Source organism: Stegodyphus dumicola, chromosome 1 (assembly GCF_044657685.1).
Source record: "Stegodyphus dumicola isolate Sdum_Otavi_A_Nest chromosome 1, ASM4465768v1".
Lineage (NCBI taxonomy): Eukaryota > Metazoa > Arthropoda > Arachnida > Araneae > Eresidae > Stegodyphus > Stegodyphus dumicola.
The window spans coordinates 17,158,307-17,179,273 of NC_140768.1; the positions used below are offsets into that span (position 1 = coordinate 17,158,307).

The window sequence follows — 20,967 nt, forward strand, 5'->3', positions numbered from 1 at the left end:
TGTCTTGCTGGAATTTTCATTTTTAGCTTCTCTAAGCAAGAAGGCTAGATCTCTACTTTGATTTTGAGATTCAATTAATTCCTTAGAATTAACATTAATTACTTTCTTCATTTCTTTGTCTTCCTCATCAGCTTGCATTAAAATATCTTCATCAGTCTCAATAACAGACAGTGCTTCTGGTTTCCCCATTTCAGTGCCTCTACTTCGATCTTCTTCACGAGATCGTTTTACTTGAGATCGTGTCAAAACTGCATTTATCTTTTGTAAATTTAAGAATTGTTTCTTTTTGAACAACTGAGCAGTTTTGTTACCCAATACATATCTGCCAGGATCATTTGTAACAACAGCTGCCTTTGTTTTTATATGACCAAGTTCACAATTAATTTCAACTTCAGCTAACGGTATACACACTAAATGGTCATTTAAGAGATATTGTACCCAGACATGTTCTCCAATCATTTTGGCTTTATCTACGTATTTTCGAGAAATAACATCTACTGTGGCTCCTGTGTCTCGAAGAATAGGCATTTCATACCCATTAACTAAACCGTTAATTGTATACGTCTTTAATAAATCATCATTCGAAAATACGCAATTTATCTTTTCATTTGGTTTTAAGAGAGGGCACTGAGGCTTAAAATGTTCGTATTACCCACACTCGAAACAACGTGGTCGATACCTTCTGTCATATAAATTTTCTTGGTTCTTGTATTGAAATTGACTTCTTTGTTGGTGATCTTTCTGGTATTTTGAATCGTCCCATTTATCAGAATGCTTAAAATGAGGCGGATGCTCTATTTTTTTCACAAAATTATCATAACGCAGTTTAAATGATCCTTTGTTAAATTTCTCAATCTGATTGACAGAAAATTTCGGTTTTATTGTTTTCCTCACATCTTCAAAATCTTCAATTTTCTTAATTATTTCAGTAGGTGAAATGATGGTTGTCCATTGATCCATAAAATGTTCTTTGAAATCAAGAGAGGTACGCTTTTTTATTTGATCAACCAGCATGAGATCTTTTAGCTGTTCAAAAGTTTTAATGTTTAATCCGTTAAGCCATCCTTCTAAATAATTCTTTAATTCATAGTAGAAATCATACCAAGTACTTTCAGTAGATTTTTGGTGTTTATTAAATAGTTGTCGAAATTTTTCCGCACTTAATTTAAATCGTTGTAACAGTAAAGATTTTACATATTCATACTTTTTCGCGTCCTCTTCTGGTTCTCTAGCAATAAGCCGAACAATGTCGGGAGGCAGCAATGAAATAAGTTGAGCCACTTGATTTTCAGCAGGTATATTCATTATTTTAGCTTGACGCTCAAATAACACCAGGAATAAACTTATTTCATCTTCTTTAGGGTTGAAACGTGGCATGACATCGTGAATTCTGATTTTTAAAGGCTGCTCAGGTAACTGCGTAGTTTCTACCGGCTGTGCTGTTGCAGCCATTGCTTCCAACTGAAGTTTCTGTAGCTCAAAGGCTCTAATTCGCTCTTCTCTTTCACGCTCTTCCTTTCTTTCCCTTTCTCTTTCCTCCCTTTCGCGTTCTTCTCTTCTTTCTCTTTCGCGTATGTTTTCTCTTTCTTCCCTTTCGCGTTCTTCTCTTCTTTCTCTTTCTTCTCTTTCGCGTTCTTTTTCTCTTTCTCTTTCTTCTCTTTCGCATTCTTTTCGTTCCCTTTCTGCTCTAATTGCAGCCAATAGTTCTCGAGTAAATTCCTCATCATAATCGGGACTTTCAGTAATCAGTTTATGCAACTGAGCAATCTTAAATTCAGGTTTCACGGTTAAACCTAACTCTTCTGCTAGTACTTTTAAATCCTGTTTTTTACTCCTAGCTAAGAATGACATGTTGACACAAGTTACCTTTATTAGGCTTCCTTTTGAAATTCAATCTAAAAGCTCGTACTTGTATTAAAAATATATAATTTCTGGCGAGATTTAATTTCTCGAATACGAAATTCACACTAACCAATTGGAGAGAATTATTTAAGCAACTTTGCCAGGTTGGCACAAAATAATTTAATACTACGTCGGGTTGACGTTTTAACTCACTATTCACAAGCCTCGTTAGCTATAACTATATAAACACCTTTGCCAGTTAGGCAATACAATGGAATTTTACCAACGTCAGTTTGACGATTTTACTATCTATCTCCATGCCTGGTTGGCGATAACGAAAACAATTTTTGCCAGTTTGGCAATACAACTTTTAGAATATACAATCTCTAATACGTCGGGATGACGTTACTATCTATCACACGCCTGGATGGCGAGAACTAAGAAAACATCTTTGCCAATTCAGCAGTATAATCAAATCACACTCCGTCAGTTTGACGTTATTACTTATTTTCACGCGCCTGCTTGGCAACAAATTCAAAAACTCAGCTAGCAGTTCTTTTTTTTTATAAATGCCGGGATGGCTTACACATATCATTTATCAACATAAAAATTCAATACAAATAAAAGTAAAGCATAAATAATAATTTCAAAATACTTCTTTACCACAAATACCAATTATAAATTTAAGCTGAATATTTTTAGCGTCAGTTATTTTAAACAAAATCTTACACGATAAACTATAATTCTGAAACAAAGTATTAAAATTCAATAAAAGCTTTTTTAAGAAAACCAAAAGTTAATCTTATCTTCAGAGATCAGCAATATCCTATTTTTGACAGTTTTTGCTCGGACTCAAGTTACAGAAGCACAGAAGATAACCTTTGAATGATCCGCTTCAAATCTGGCTTTAAAACGGCAAACTTCTTACATCCATTTCTCCTTGAAATAAACAAACTTGGCAATTGGTATTAGCAAACTTCTTCTAAAAAATTCAGTAAATTTCTGGGATTAGGAGACCAGCACCATCGAAATTGATAATTGCACTCCTAATTTCCAGTATCTCGGTGGAACCTCCAATTAATTAAAGACTGTAATGTATTTTGCAGTAATTTACAAACAGACAATCTTCTTAGTAGAACATAAATTTTATTTTTGTTTTGCGGAGATAGATAATTTAACGAAAATTCTTAAGTGGCAAAATTTTAATACTACTCCTAGCTGTAAAATCTTCAGAATCTAAATCTCTTTTTAAAACAATATCTCACGTTGCTGATGTTTTAATACAAATACGGCGTTGCCACTTACACAATAATTATATTTATTTATTAAATAACAAGATATTACAATATGTTAAGATAATAGGTCAAATACGGGTATTCTGTGCTAAGTCAGTGTGCAGTATAGAAAAAATCTGAATATATGTTTTTGAGTTTTCGTCTGGAAATGGCAGCATTTAGCCTTATTAGTTAAAATTAAATCTTTAAAATTCATAAAAGGTTATTTCATATTTACATCTGTAATTATGAAAATCCTGAACGTTATTATGCGAAAACGTTTACTAATAACGTGTTATACTTCATTAAATGGGTATTATTAACAAATATTAGGAAATATCATGAGGATTTTATGAAGAATTCAGGATACATGAAAGTTAACATATTTGATATACTTAAATACATATTTTATGCAGGAAAACATTTAAAATAAAAACTGCTCTAGAAACAGTTGCTTGCATAACTTAATTTTATTCTACACAATCAAAAATTGTTTAAAAATCAGTAATTGCTGTCTGTTTCATTTTTAGTCACTTAACTTACTAGAGATCTTTTAATGAAAAGGTGCTGGGTTTTGCATAGTATGCAAAGGCGGGAGCTATAGCATACTTGTTGAGCTCATAATCTTCAAACTGTTCTGATGTCAGTTCCTCTATTTTTTCTTCAAGAAGGGTTGAAGAGTCATTATTTTTGTTCTTACATTCTTGTTTATCTGTTTTGGAAAATATCTGAGGCTTAGAGTTATGATTAGCCTTGGAAGCATTCCGAGATTTTCTCTTACATGTAAAGTACGTCAGTACCAGGCATATAACAATTAAAATCCCGCATATTACATTAATAAATATACTAAAAATTTTGTCCCAATCAGTGCCTTCTAACGTTACGCCTGCGTTCTTAACAGTGACATGGTCCTGCCCATCTGAAGTTCTCGGTGATGTCTGAGGTTCAACGAACAATGGTTGTTCAGGAGCAATTAATGAAGCCACTTTTCGAGTGCGATTAATTTTGTCAATGAAAGGCAGTTGAGTAGTTAAATTTTCTGATCCATCGATGAAATTCTCCGTGTATTCATTTTTCACTGCAACAAAACTATACTCTTTCATACTTTCTTGAGATGACTGTTGATGAGCGAATGACGAAAGCACACTTGGAAGAGAATCTGTGACGTTCTTGTCGGCCAAGAATGGCTTTTCAGTTCGAGTAACATCAGAAGAATGCATCGTACTAGCATATTTCTCCATGATAAAATTTTGTTGATGTTGTTGTTCATAACCAGATAATGGAAATAAGTTTCGAAGCAAGTCTGCATTCTTGTTAATGGTGAAACGCGTCTGAGCCATTTCATTATCAGGTGCTTTAAAAAAAGTTTCCCCATCGATATCTTTCTCTGCAACTAAATTTTGTTGTTGGGGCAGCGGAGGCATATTTTGGTATTTGAAGGTAGTTTGGGGGGTTTTCAGCAATGAAAGCAGTTTTTGAAAGCTCTTTTTATTCCTATTTGTGGAAGTTAAAAGACGCTGTGTAGCTCTTGCTGAAGGTACATGAAAGGTGTCCTTCGCATCTTTATCTTTCCCCATGAGTAAATCTTGCTGTTTCAGATGTCTTGGTAGTTGTTGGTAAATAACTGCAGTGCTGTTTGTAACGCTAACATTAGTATTGGAAAATGCTTGATTTCCTGTTTTGTCAGACGTGTAAAATCTGTGCTCCCAGTCACCATCACCTTTCACAGTCACCATCTCTTGCTGCTTCAGAACTCGTGGCGTTGCTTGGTAAAGAAATGCCAACGGTATTTTTCTAAGTTGACCCTCAACATTCTTGGGGAAAAGGAAAGCTCTCTGAATCTTAACAGTATCAGCTACATCAGGAAAGATCTTTTGGTCAGTTTCTTTCATCTCGGCAAAGTTTTGTTGATTCAAACTTTGTATTTTGTGATCATGATCTGATAACAGAAAGGGACTTTGAAGCCCATCTGCAGTAATTTTATCGTTAACGTAAAGGTTCTTGTAACTTGCAGTTTTAGACATACGAGGTAGATGCTTGCGATCCATATATTCCCCTGTAATCATGATTTGCTGATTCGGAGCATTTAATGATTGCTGACGAATGAGTAATGTAGGTATCTTCTGAGGGCTAAAAATAATTTTTCTTTCGTTTACGAAAGGCTTTTGAGTCTTAGTAGTAATAGGCATAACAAAAATTCCCTTAGATACGCTATTTCTAGACTTGAGATACGCTTGTTGATCTAGATCTCTTGATGGCTGTTGACGAGCAAATAATGGAAAGAATTTTAAAATGCGATCTGCGGTGCTTCTGTCGGTGGTGAAATATATTGGATCGTTAGTCATATCAGGCAGCTCAAAAATTTGTTCTCGAACATGATCTTTCGCTACAAAGAAGTCCTGAGGATCAGGAAATTGTTCCTCATTTACGCAAGAAACTTGTTTGAAAAGTTTGCAGTACAACAGAAAATAAGTAATACATGACAGAAAACGTACCTTTTTAGATATCATAATAATATATTTCTTTTATAGCAGCTTTCATTCGTTTCTTGAAATCGCATGTCAAAGTACTTTTGATTCGCAATGATTAAAATATAATTCCATGTTAAGTGACACAAAAGTTTGATGGATAATATTGGATTACAAAAGCTGATCCTGAAACGAAAGATTTACGCAACAATGTCTACCATTTGCAAACAAAACAATGCATAATAAACAATTATTCGCAAATTCTTACAAATAGTAATGACAAAGAAAAGGCAGAATTAAAATGTAGACCAAAACAACAAATATTGCTGCCAAGATAATTTGTTTGCTAAATAACATTTTTTAGGATTTTAATTCTTAAAAAAAAAAAAAAAATCTGAAATGTTTCAGATTTTAAATTACGTCCAAAGGGGCGTTTTTTAACATTTTGTGTGTTACCTTTCTTTATTAAATATCATGTTCCTCGCACTTAAACCATAAGATCCAGTGCAACAGCAATATCGCAAAATAGTTTTAAAACGATCATATCTTTAGAATTTCCGATACAGAGACTCACGCGCTGAAGATAAAAATGTTTTTTTTCTGCACAACGTTGCCATTGCTCGCTTTGAAATCCTTGAGTTTGTTAATCAAAAATTCGTCAAAGTTTTAAAAAATAGGAAATCGATCATAAAACAAATTTCAAATTTCAAATTGGGTCTTCCACATGCTCATATTCGTTGGAGGATTACGTTATTCAAAATTCGATGACTCTATGTACCGTTGTTTTATCACAATACGAGAAATATACATACATTTATGCAGATTTTTCATTATTTAATTTCTTCAAATATAATGCAGGACTCTTAACATTTTGTGGCAACAGTTTGAAAAGTGAACCGACATTTATGAGTCCGACGCAAAATGCCAAAACGAAACTAATAGTCCTTCGGGATTCAAATCCCTTTGGGCTAATAATATTGTTACAAATTCTGTATATATGTAAATTATTTTAGGGAAATTACATGTGAGATAAAGTTAAAACCCAAATGCATTATGACACAGAAAAATACATATGACCCATTTCGCTTAAATATTCCATTTACTAACGAGGACTGAAATCGAACTTATTGTGTCCCTACCATGCAACTATATTTCCCTTGCTTTTGAAAACCAATAACCAAACATTGCGTCCTTTTTTTATCTCTTTGTCCTTTTGTTACACTTCTCAACAAAATAATCTTCTGTCACAAATTCTAAAGAAATTGGCTTTAACCGCATTGTAACTTTTCCCAAATGCATTGAGCCTGCTTGATGCTCAGAGCATTTAGTTAGGTGCAAACTTGTTGATGAATGATGCTACCAGCAAAGCGATTTGCAACTATTATTGAGAATTATGCAACTGGAATGCTTCCAGCCAACACAACATTAAACTACCCTTGCAAACTGTAAATTAACTATGATTTAATTGATGGAAGTTTCCTCTCAACTGTGTCACAGTTGATAGGTGTACCAAATCGTCAGTTTGCATCAATCGATAGATGGAAATGAGACCCATATCACGTAATAATGGAAATTTTGGAATGCAAATTCAGCTACTTTATTCAGAGGAGACGTTTTCCGTTTTTGAATTAAGTTTTCCTTCTTACTTTCTCAGCAAAAATTATTAATTAATTCAAAAATAGGAAATGAGGAAATAAAAATATTCCACATTCCTTCTTGTGATCTAGTGATTATCAACCATGTGAAAACTGCCGCTCCCTATTGAGCGAAAAATCTTTCAACGCCCCCCTTTGTGAAAATCCTAATTAATTACTAAAATTAATTAGGTAAAAGAAAGGGGGTTTCTGAATTATAAAAGACAAAAATTCTAACTCATTTTTTAGTAGGCTTGTACACCAAATTTTATTTGATTTAACTCAAAAGTTTTTCCTGGAAGGTAATTAATTACATTCCTTTTGTAAAAACTGAATTGACTAATGCCAGAAAAAAATGCTTAAGCGATGTTTTACACTTAAAAATTCTTTATTATTAATTAAGAAAACTAATTTAAAAACAGCAAAAAATACGGTAAAAGAGTAATTGAGCAATCGTTTATACTAAAAAATTTTTTATTGTTAATTAAATAATTAAGAAAGAAGAACCAAAACATACACTAAAAGAGTAATATCAATGAAACAATTTAGTATGATGTAGGTGCTTAATGGTTCAGAGCCAGTTTCTGAACGTTCGGTTCAATATTTTTAGAGAAATGAAGGCGCAAGGTCTCCTCCTTTTTACTTCCTTATACGAAGTAAAAAGGAAGTATTGTAATCGCGAAAAGTTTCAGGCAGCATATTGACCTCTTTCCAATGCAATTTAACGATGTATTTCCGTGATATCTGTATGTAAGGACAGAATAAAACACTCTTTTCTTCCAAAAAATTATAAAACTGCTTTAAAATGAATTCTGAAGAGAATTTTTCGTGGCGTCTGTACGAACGTGCGTACGTACGTATCTCGCATAACTCCAAAACGAGCAGCCTCAGAACGTTGAGATTTTGTATATAGGACTGCAATAACATGTAGATGTGCACCTCGTATTTTGGTTGCAATCGGCCGCACCAAACGTATATGAATATATTTATATATATATCCACTCTGTTACCCGGCTCAGTGATCTCAGTTTCTGTACTCTTATATGTTTGTAAATTGTACATTTTTTGCTTTAGAAATGATTGAATTATGTTGTTCTTATCTTCCGGTTAAGGTTTTTATGCCTTTAGTAAATCTGTATGCAATATTTTTAGAATTATCAACAATTTTAAAAATGTTTAAGTGCCGCTAAGCCTAATAATGTTTTTGATGGCGGCCATTGCTCTTGTTTACATTTCAAACAGCAGGATAGCGGATTTGTTGCCAATCTAGAGAAACTTAGCTTCGCAACAACAAAGATAACACCTTCATTTATTATTTAAATCATGCTTAATCCTTTCTGGAATTTTTTCGAGGAAATAAGTGTTTGAGATTTACTTCGTAATTTTTAATACAGATATTTTGAGTTTTTATGTATTTTTGCCTTGTCGCGAAGTGAAAACTGAATTAGTTGAATGAGAAATACTCAATCGTCTGTGAAAAACTGTTTCTTTTTTGTTTTGTTTGCTTAATTTCTTTTATACATAGTTCTAGCTTTATTATAGTATTTGAATAGAACATGTGGCAACGATTAGATAATTCTTTAAATGATATAAATTTTGTGCATTCTGAGTTATAATATGAACGAAATATAATACTGTTAAGTGGACCTAGCACCAGAGTGTCGCTATGGTAAACAAAGTGAATTTTAAAGAATGCATTTATTCTATTGTGGTTCATGCGCTGTCGGCGAAGTAGATTTAATTCAATCTGATAAATTTAAATGAAATGCAAGAAAAAATGCGTATAATTTAATATTCCGTACAAGGAAGTCATGTGGTGTACACATCAGATTTTTTCATTAATTAGGATCAATCACAGCATTGATTCGTCGCTCGACAAGGTATGAAGATTGGTCATACGATGATTTGTAGGCGCTTTATTTTTACTACGATATTTTTCGGGGCGATGTTTTTGAACAGCTTTATTTTCGATACACAGTCTCACGCGCTAAAGATAATTTTTTCCGTACAGTGTTGCCATTGCTCGCTTTGAAATCGTTCAGTTTGTTAATCAAAAATTCATTAACATGTTACAAAATCTGAAATAGATAATAAAACCAATTCAAGATTCCAAATTTGGGCTTCCAGATGCCCATATTCGGATGGATACGTACGTTATTCAAATTTGATGACTCTTACTTTGATGAACAAATTTAATTTATGCAGTTTCTTCATTTTTTAATTTCTTTAAATATAATTCATGGCTCTAATATTTGGTGGCAACAACTGGAAAAGTAAACCGACATTTATCGTGAATTGGTTCAAAATGCCAAAATTAAATTAATAGTCCTTCTGGGTAAAATGCCCCCTTTGGGATTAAAAATTGACGAAAACTACCAAAATTTCACCAATTTTTCAAACGTTTGCGCACAATGCGGGAATGGAAGATATAATTTTATTTGATTTTTCTTATTTTGCTCAGCTAGACAACAGGAAATTTCTCCAGGGTGTAGGATAAAAAAAAGTGTGTTTTTGGCTCATCGAAATATGCATATCGGTTAAGAGTTATACATATTCTTCCAAAATACTGTTTTTGAATTTCATAAGCCTAACAGTGTTACGTTGCTGATAATTTAGGGTTAAAAATTTTTAACTCAACGTAACTTAAATTATAAGTTAAAATTTTTTAGTTTTTAACTTATTTATAAGTTAAAAACTAAAAATAAAGTTAAATTTAAGTTGGGTTAAATTAGTTAAATTTAAGTTAGGTTAAAAAGTTTAAGTTAAATTTTTAACTTAAATTATAAGTTAAAAATTATAAGTTAAAAATAAATTATAAGTTAAAACTCAACGTAACTTAAATTATAAGTTAAAAATTTTTAACTCAACGTAACTGTCTCTTGGCGCCGGACAAAACTACGAAAAAGTAAAAAATCATCAATTGTGAAATGAACGTACTATCTTAAGTACCCCAAAACCCCAATTAAACAAAATTCACACATAGATTAAATAAAAATACACGTTGTGTAGCATAATTTGGTATATGAATAGATTCATTTAGATAAAACATAAATTACTTAATTATCTTAATTTCGCTTACACAGCAACAGTTTTCGGCCCTTTTTAACGAAGATTAAAAAGACGAAGATTTCCTGAGAATCCGTTTACAGATGCTAGAATTCTTTATTTAAAGAAACTACTTTAAGACGCCTTAGTGCTCTATAATTATAGGTGTTGGTGTATTTAATTATGGCAAAGTACACGAGGGCTATCTGCCTAAGGGGAGGGATGCCTTCGTGGAGGACTTTCTAAGGGAACTGGCTCGTATACACGTTACACATGTGGAAAACCACGAAAACACCCATGCAGCCAGCCAGTTTGCGGGATTCGAACCTCGGACCGAACTACCAGTGTTCAGCGACTTTACCGCTCGGCCGCTGGTGGGCCTCTATAATTATAGAAGAACCGTGAAAACACGGATTTTCCAAATACATCCTTAAAATGTGCGTTAATACCTTTCCGAAAAGAAATTCTGTAACAATCTGATGATAAAATATGACGTAAAAAGGCTTTGATAATTTTAACAACTCATTACATAGCACACCCACCTCAGAATTTATTTTCATTCACTTCTTAATTACCTCATTTATTTACTAATTAAATTATTAACTCATTTATTTTCTAAATTATACTAATTATATATTATTACTAACTCATTTATTTACTAAAAATCAGCCTCTAAGAAGAGACATATAATTAACTGTGACCATAACTATCAGCAAACTCTCTTCAAATGTTATTCTATTTTTTATACTATTATGTTATTCTACTTGATTTTGAAAACTGAGTGAAGTTTGATTTTTTAAAATTATTTTTCATTTTTTAAACTTGCAGGTTGTAATTTCTTCTTTTACTCCAGCTCACAAATATTTTTGTATCTATTATGAGTAAGTTTTAATATGCTTCGTCGGGAAAATAAATTATTTATTTTAGACATGAAAAGAAAATGGTGACATAATGAGAATGATCAAGTTCCTGATCGTAGTATTTCCGAATATCATGCTAGCACAAATATTATCTTAATCTATCAAATGCTATTAATTCTTTGTTAATTAAAATACTCGTAATTTTAATTAAAAGGAAATTTATGCAGGATAACAACCGGTTGAGAAAAGAAACGTAATTGTTTATTCTGCTGAATAGTAATGAAATAGAAAAATATTTTGTTCTTTGTTATTTCAAATTATACTTTTTAGAAACTGAATTAAACAAACGTTTAATATTATTGGCATTGATTTTTAAATGTTTTAAAAGAAATTATAACTGGATTGTACTTTAAACTTGTTTTCAACAGGCTTTAAAAAACGAAAACATAAAGAAAAGTACGATTCATAATCTGATTTGTAACAATTCCAATTAAATATAAGGTTTTAATTAATAAAAGCTTATGATTTATGTTCATACTCACCAACTGAATAAAAATTAGCTTAATTATGTATATATATATTGAAATTAAATGAAAAATATTTAAAAAATTGCAAATATTTTAGCAACTATTTAAACTTTATATTTTTAAAACTAAGTTTTTCAGTTTGTAATTGATTAATCTTTTTATTTAAAGTCGTAAAGCTTAACACAAATACGAAAGAAATTGTTCATTATTTTATTGTACGTTTATTACTATCTGTCTAATAGAATAAAGAATGAATTTCGTAATATATTTGAAAGAAATATTGGAAATCAAAATGTAATTGAAACCATATTTCATTTTTCAAAGCTTTTATGTACAAATATGATTTTTATTTATTCTTTTCTTGTTCAAGACCATTTGCAGAACATTTGGAAAACACAGTTTGGACAAAATTATTACGAAATGAAAAATAAAAAAATCTGATGACAGAATTATGGAATATTAAATCTTAGGAATTTTTTGCTGCATTTCGTTCAAACATATTTCCTCGCATTTCATTCGAGTTATATTTCTCATTCAAATAATTCGCACAAGATAAAAATACATAAAACTTCAAAATATCTTTATAAAAAATTTTTTAAATACAGAAAAATATGAAGTACCAAATACAGTATTTTTTTTTCTTATAATTACAGTTTCTATGCAAAAACAAGCATTTCGACCAGCTGAAAAAGGAAGATTTTTCGGTGCACAGAAAACTTTTACAGCCAGTACCACTCGGAAAAAAGACATTGAAGGCGCAGAAACTCACTGATTCGCTATTCTGCTAAGTATCAAATGTAAAAAAAAAATATGGCTGCCATAGTAAAAAATTAGGCTTAGCTGCACTTAAACTACTTTTAAATTTTTGATAATTCTACAACTATTGCATGCAGATTGACTAAAGGCATAAAAGCCTTAATCGGAAGATAAGAACAACACAATTCAATCATTTTAAAGCAAAAAATGCACAATTTGCCAACATATAAAAATATAAAAATACAAAAACTGAGCTGAAGAAGGCGAATAACAGGGTTTGAGCATATATATAAACATATGCTTTTTTGTGAGGTCGATTGTAACCAAAAAGATGAACAACTACATGTTACAGCAGTCCTATATACAAAATTTTAACATTCTGAGACGATTCGTTTTTGAGTTATGCTAGTTATACATACCAGTACGTACGTACGTACGTTGATGTCACGAAAAAGATCTCTTCTATATCCATTTTAAATCCTTTTTGTAACCCCTTTTGGAAAAAAAAAGTCCTTTACTCTGTCCTTATATGATACTCTGTCCCTATATGATAATCTTATATAATAATATTTTGGTGATTACAATATTCCTTTACTTCGTACAAAAAAGTAAAATAGAACAGTTTTTTGTTTTTTCAAAAAATTTATGTTAAAAAAAATGACTGGAAAATTTGTTTGTTTCTTAAAATAGTTTTGGCTAACAAAAACAGTGAATAATATCTATCAAAAAACAATTAAACTTTCTTAAATAAAAATAAATCATTCACAACGCACCAAATGCCTTTGAAGGTCACATTTTCAATAATATTTTTCTCAGGATACCTAACAAAGAAAACACAGATTTCCAGAGGGAAATTTCCAGATGATGTTTCCATTTATACGATATTAATATTTTCATAATATTTGTTTTCTGTTACTGCTCTTAGGAATAAGTAAAACATTCAGACTTTACGTTAAGCAAATAAGTACTATTATTTGAAGAACTGTTAACAAAGCGCCATTATAATTAGGATTAAATAACAATTATGCTATTCTAGCATAAGTTAAAATAAATTGAAAAGACGAGGCAGAAAACAAAAGAGGTACATGCTGTTTCTTGTTTGTTACATGTATATTGAATCTACTTCAAATATTATACCTATCACATATTTATTCCAAAAATAATACAGCTCTCATTGAGAATGTTATTCTTTCTCATTGTTTATTCCAGAAAAAGAACGAGTTCCACTCCGCTGTTTGTTCCAATTCTGTTTAGCATATTACAAAATTAAATGTTTCTTTCATTTTAAAATTAGTAAATAAAGAATTTATTGGACAATATTTAGGCGTGACGAACAGAATTATGTAATCTGACCTGAATTTGTTGAATGTCTGTCGGTAACTGAACTGGTAACAAAGAAGTTTGAATTTGTCGATTCATTAACACAAGTATAAATCTTTACGTAGATGATCTTTTGCTATTGTTTCACTCAGCATTTACTTCTTGACGGATTATTTATCTTGCAGGTATAATGCTTTTCATTATTAATTGGAAGTAGTAGAGATGTTAAAACAGTATTAAAAACATTGCAAATATGCATGTTTGTTCAGGTGGTTTTACCATTTCATGCTTCAATTATAAATAAAATTATAGTATTAAAAATTACTCATTTCCCTTCAATAAAATTTCCTGAAATTATTAAAAGGAATTTCAGAACACAAATCTTGATATATAAGACAAACTCGTATACAAGTCACTTATAAGAACAACTTCAAAAAAAAAAAAAAGTCTCAGACACTTCAAATTTTATACTGGGCCCCATGGGCGGTTTTTTTTTTTTTTTTTTTTTTTTTTTTTTTACAGACGCATACAAGTTTCGACAGCATTTCGGCTAACGCCAAATTGCGTTAAAAATATTTGAAAACAGCATATCTTCAGAATTTTCGATAGACAGCTGCAGATAGAAATGTTTTGTTCCCTACAGTGTTGCCACTGCTCACTTTGAAATTTTTGAGTTTTTAGTCTAAAATTCGTTAAAGTTATACAAAATATGAAATAGACAATAAAACTAATTCCAAATTTCAAATTCGGACTTTCCGGTGCCCATGTTTGGGTGGAAGATCATGTTATTCACAATTTGGTGGCTCTAGGTACCGTTGTTTTATCACGATGCGGGAAACATAAATACGTTCATGTAGATATTTTTCATTATTTAGTTTCTTTAAATGTAATACAGGACGATAATATTTGGTGGCAACAATTTGAAAAGTTATTCGACGCAAAATGCCTTTTTCAGACTAATACCCCTTTCGAGCTAACGCTCATTTGTGTTAATAAATATAAATTAATGCCGTGTGAGCATAGTAAATGTAATTACCTACTGATACTAGAATTAGCGTAATTAATGTATAAAATCGTTACAAATATGCATTATTAGTCAGCGCTATAAATTAATCAGTTTTTATAATAATTTAATGGAAAATGTTTGCCTTTATCTATTGATCATTCAACAAAATTCAAACATGCCACTGCTTGCTTCATATTTCTAACATAGCTTCCACGTGCTAAGAGCACACAATTGCATGTACCCCCCTATCCCGCTGAAAAAAATCTTAGACCTTTAAAATATCCGAATAATTAATGCTCAATCAATTGAAAATTTCGGAATGAGATTTTTTAGTAAAATGAATTTAAAAACAAAAACAAAATCTCTTCTAGGGTAATAAAAAAGCCAAAATTTCGATTTTATATCATTAATGTCTAAAACACTTCCTCCCACCTTTCCGCTGGCTTGTGGGGGCACATTGTGCATTTTCAAAACTTCCTGCTTCCAGCCCCCCAAAGGAAAAAAAAACCTAATGATTCAACAGTAGCGCCCGAACTAAAACGTAATGGACGATAATTTGTCACCACTAGGATATGACGACTAGGTACCCTTATTCCCAGTCACCCTTTAACTTTTCATGTGCCAAATTACTTTATCTTTCGAAAAAGAGTTTTAAACATTTTTTATTATATTTCTTAATGCATGAGAAACACCTCACATTAAGTTTTCAAAAATGTCAGGTTTTTTATTGTTTAATTAAAAATTAAATTTATAGTTTTTTATTGTTTTAATTAAAAATTGGGGCTATAAATAATAGCGCGCTCTAATATAACTGAGTGATTTTATTGATGGAACTTTAAAGTTCCGTAGGCGAATAAAGGGTTTTAAAAAGGGGGTGAATGTAGGTATTTTCTCCCATTCCGCATGCTTTCGTGTGTAATTAATTGGAAGCGCATTCCAAGCATATTCGAGAGGTCTATTTGCGAGTCCTGTATTGTTCATTACATGTATAGGGTACTGTACATTATTCCAAAAAAAAAAAAAAACCTAATGACTGTACAATAGTACCAAAGAAACTGGTATTAGATGCCATGATCAAAATGTAAACTGATGTAATCATAAAAATTAATATAAAATTGTGCTTTTAAAATTTTATTTATTTGCTTCAAAAGCCAAACCAACTAACCCAGTTTCTAAACCCATACTTTGTTTTTACCTTCTTATACGAAGTAAAAAGGAAGTAATGTAATCGAGAAAAATTTCGAGTATCATATTTCAACGAAAATATCTATTTTGACCGCTAACGAATGTAATTTAACGACATTTTTGCATGACATCTGCACGTAAGGACAGAATAAAGAACCCGCCCCCCCCCCCAAAAAAAAAGTTAAACTGATTTTAAAAGAATTCTGAAGAGAATTTTCGTGGCGTCTGTCCGTACGTATGTATCTCACATAACTCAAAAACGAGTAGCCTCAGAACGTTGAAATTTTGTATATAGGACTGCTATAACATGTAGATGTGCACCTCGTATTTTGGTTGCAATCGGCCGCGCCAAACGTATATAAATACACTGGTGTGCAAAAATTAAGGACGAAGTCGAAAAATTAGCATATCAGCTGAACGATGAGGCAGAGCGGACAGAAAGACCAATCAGGAGATTAAGTAAGGTGATGTAAGGTAGCACATGCGCAGATATGCAGGTAGACGTAATGGGGGAGTGTCTGAGTAGTATAAAGCATGTTGTCCGTGTAAGATCAGTATTTCTGGCAAAGAGATTGCACGCCGTATAGCAGTTAAAATCACACCGAGTTGCTGCCTCAGCAAGAAATGACGAATAATCAATCTGTTAGACGACATCTGGATGCTTTTAGCCGAGGTCGAATCATTGGGAAGTTGGTGGAAGGCCGCAGTGTGACAAGTGCGGCTGCAGAGTTCGGAATTTCTCACAGCATCGTTTCACGACTTTGGAGACAATTTCAAACTACAGGAACAGCTATCCGGGGGTTTAGTAGTGGTCGTCCACGAGAAACCACACCCGCAGATGACCGTTATATTGCCTTATAGGCCAGAAGAAACAGGCGGCAGACAGCGGGAGAAATCGCTAGATACACGACACAGGCGACTGGACGACCGATATAGCGTTTTACCGTGGCCAGAAGATTGCACCGTGGTGGTCTGTTTGCACGACGCCCTGTACGGTGTGTACCTCTAACGCCTGCCCATCGGAGAAGGCGTTCTCTGTGGTGTAGGGAACACCGGAATTGGAGAGACAATGAATGGGGACGAGTACTCTTTACAGATGAGAGCAGATTCAGTCTGAGTAGCAATTCTCATCGCATACTCATCTGGAGAGAGTGGGGAAGCCGCAATCATCCCTCGAACATCATTGAAAGGGACAGGTATGGAGGTGGCGGTGTTCTCGTTTGGGGAGGCATCATGCTTGGTAGTCGTACAGACCTTCACATTTTCGACGCAGGTTCAGTCAATGGGACCCGTTATCGTAACGAGATTCTTGTTCCATATGTGCATCTTTTTAGAGGCGCTATGGGTCCGCAGTTCCTTTTCATGGACGACAATGCACCATGTCATCGCACAGTAGCTGCCGAACATCACTTAGAGAGTGAGGATATTGAACGTATGGATTGGCCGGCACGATCTCCGGATCTCAATCCCATCGAGCATGTATGGGATTTTCTAGGCAGACGCTTGGCAGCTCGTACCTTACCACCAGTAATGATTCCGGAGTTTCAATTGGCGTTGCAAGACGAATGGGCAGCAATGCCTCAACAACTCATTGACACCCTCATTCTCAGCATGGGCAGACACTGTGAAACTTGCCTAGCAGTCAGGGGAGATCATATCCCCTATTAAAGACCGGATGTTTCTTGCTGGACACCCATCACAGGGATGTTTCGGCCTTCAGTCGCATTGCGCTCCATGCTACTTTTCAATAAAGCTTCTTTTTATCCCTCTGATTTATCTTTTAGTAAATGTTGCTTACATTACTCATGTCCTTACATATTGGGGATCTTACGGTATTAAATGTGTTGATTTGGAAAGCTTTTGTACAAAGTTATATTGAAAAAACCGTCTCGTCCTTAATTTTTGCACACCAGTGTATATTTATATATATATCCACTCTGTTACCCGGCTCGGTGATCTCAGTTTCTTTACTCTTATATGTTTGTAAATTGTGCATCTTTGGTTTAAAAATAATTGAATTACGTTGTTCGTATTTTCCGGTTAAGGTTTTCATGCTTTTAGGAAATCTGGAAACAATATTTGTAGAATTATCAACAATTTATAAGCTGTTTAAGTGCGGTTAAGCCTAATTTTTATATAAAATGGTGGAAATGTTTGTTTGTATTTGAAACAGCAGAATAGTAGATTTATTGCCAATCTAGAGAGACTAAGCTTTGCAACAAAAATAACGCCCTCATTTATTACTGCGAATTAAATCATGCTTAAACCTTTCTGGAATTTTTTCGAGGAAATAAGTGTTTAATATTTACTTCGTAAATTTTATTATAGATATTTTGAATTTTTACGTATTTTTGTCTTGTTGCGAAGTGAGAACTGAATTAATTTTATATGAAATACTAAATCTCTGTGAAAAACTTTCTTTTTTTTATTTGTTTAATTTCTTTTATGCACAGATTTATTATTTTATTTGCATAGATTTATAGAACATAGAAAGGTTAGATAATTCTTCACATGATATAAATTTTTTGCATTCAGAGTTATAACATAAATGAAATTTAACGCTGTTAAGTAAATCTAGCGCCAAAGTATCGCTATGGTAAACAAATATAGTGAATTTTAAAAAGTGAATTTATTCTATGATTTATGCGCTATCGACGAAGTAGATTTAATTCAATTTAATAAGCTTAAATGAAATTCATTTAAAAATGCGTATAATTTAATATTCCGTGCAAGGACGTCATGTAGTATTCAAATAACAACGAAATAGACGCTGATTGGTAAGTGTGTAGAACTTAACATTTAAATAAATTTATCTCCTCCAAAATAATTCTCAGAGCAGTCTATACAATATTACGAACATTTCATTAGGTCATTGAAATGCTGTTTACAGACGATGGAATTAACCACTGGCAAAATACACGTATCGTTTGAATTAATATCCGGAAGTTTCCAAATCTCTGTCAAATCTATCGTAAGCTTCCAAAAGAAAAAAAAAGAAAAACGAAAAAAATCAGCTGCCAATAAGCCGGGAGACAAAGCTGGGTGATTTATTAATTGCAACCGAATGCTTAGCAAGACATTGTCTTACGGACAGTGCTGTATGGGGCTTAACATGATCTTTTAAAAAAAGCACTGCGCAGATTTAAGAAATTCTCTACTGACTCGCCTTATCCTGTTTCTTAAACGAAAAAGCACCTCCTTGTACAAAAACTGATTAATTGATTGATTTTCACTGACAAATTCATGGTGAATAAGTCCTTTGTAATCAGATATGCAATCAATATCACCTTAGGCTTTAATTTCGACATCCATGTTTTTTTTTTTTTTTTTCCCCTCTTTTTGGGGATGGTGGGGATGGGAGAAGACGGTCCTTTCCACTGTGTAATTTATCTTTTGTTTCTGGATTGTATTGCAAAATACTAAGTCTTGTCTCCCGCTGTGATAGAAATTGTCTTGTCACAGTTGTCAGGAAATCTTCGCAGCAAAATTTTCTTCTTTCTGCTGATCTGCCAAAATTCAAGGCACCAATCCAGCACAAACTTTTAATTTTCAGAAAATTAACAGAGTCCATGCATGTCTGGAAGTTGCTGAAATATTACACGTCTATCTGAATTTACCAAAGAATTAATTTTCTACATATTTATCTCGTTTTTTGAAGTTGAAAGGTCGCCTTAAGTTTGGTTCATCTTCAACGCTTTCTCACACATTATTTAAAGCGATTCTACCACTCGCACATGTGTGTACTTGAAAATAATGTATCAACATATACTGTTCTAGGTTCCGTAATGGATCTACCTAATTTGGAACGAAATTTCATGCTGTCGCCTTGTTCGATGTCAAAGCAAATTCTTTTGAACATCGCGCATTTTTAGACATTTTTGCTTTGCTATATAGAATATTTATCTCCTTGGAAATTCGTTTTTTATCTGAAGCTACATATATGAAAGTATTAATTATCGTCTGTTAGTTGACAGTCTTGATTTTGCAAAATGGCGGCTTTAAACACGCCATGGATAGAAGGCTATGTCTGATTATTGTTATCTAATTATTATAAAACACCGTTAAAGTTATGGGTTTTCGGTATGTAAAGCTATGATTGGTAAAATTGTCAACAAGGAAAAAAACAAAGTTTTTCCGCTTTGCGTTTGGCTTCAAATGGAAACATTGTTCCAAATGTATACAAAGAAAAAAAATAATGTTTAAAATTTTGCAAAGGTGAGATCTTCACTGTTAAAAGAAACTTCGTCAAGTCAAAGGGCAATAGCAAAATCATTTAAATGCTCAATATCAACTGCAAAAAAAAAAATCTGATGTGCACACCACATGACTTCCTTGTACAGAATATTAAATTATACTCATTTTTTCTTGCATTTCATTTACACTTATTGGATTGAATTAAATCTACTTCGCCGACAGCGCATAAACCACAATAGAATAAAGAATTCTTTAATTAACAATAGAATTCTTTAAAACTCACTCTATTTGTTTATCATAGCGATGCTGTGGCTCTAGACTCACTTAACAGTATTATATTTCGTTCATATTATAACTCAGAATGCACAAAATTTATATCATTTAAAGAATAGAATTATCTAATCGTTGCCACATTTTCTAATCAAATACTATAATAAAGCTAGAATGATGTATAAAAGAAAATAAGAAAACAAAACAAAAAAGAAACAGTTTTTCACAGACGACTGAGTATTTCTAATTGAATTAATTCAATTCTAACTTCCCGAGAAGGCAAAAATACATAAAAACTCAAAATATCTATATTAAAAATTACGAAGTAAATCTTAAACACTTATTTCCTCGAAAAATTTCCAGAAAGGATTAAACATGATTTAATTTGCAATAATAAATGCTGGCGTTATCTTCGTTATTGCGAAGCTAAGTTTCTCTAGATTGGCAACAAATCCACTAGTCTGCTGTTTCAAATGTAAACAAGCAATGGCAGCCGTCAAAAAAATTATTAGGCTTAGCGGCACTTAAACAGCTTTAAAATTGTTGATAGTTCTAAAAATATTGCATACAGATTTACTAAAGGCAT

The 20,967-nt window shown here is 32.5% G+C and overlaps 1 protein-coding gene across 1 annotated transcript in view; it reads right to left on the reverse strand.

The window, feature by feature from the left end:
- Positions 1-3,573: 3,573 nt before the first annotated feature.
- Positions 3,574-20,967, reverse strand: part of LOC146999050 (uncharacterized) — a 51,969-nt gene continuing 34,575 nt past the window's right edge. Inside the window, exon 3 of the mRNA XM_085810471.1 lies at positions 3,574-5,770. Coding sequence (XP_085666597.1) covers positions 3,659-5,626 — 1,968 coding nt within the window. The 5' untranslated portion in view covers positions 5,627-5,770 and the 3' untranslated portion in view covers positions 3,574-3,658. The remainder of the gene's footprint in view (positions 5,771-20,967) is intronic.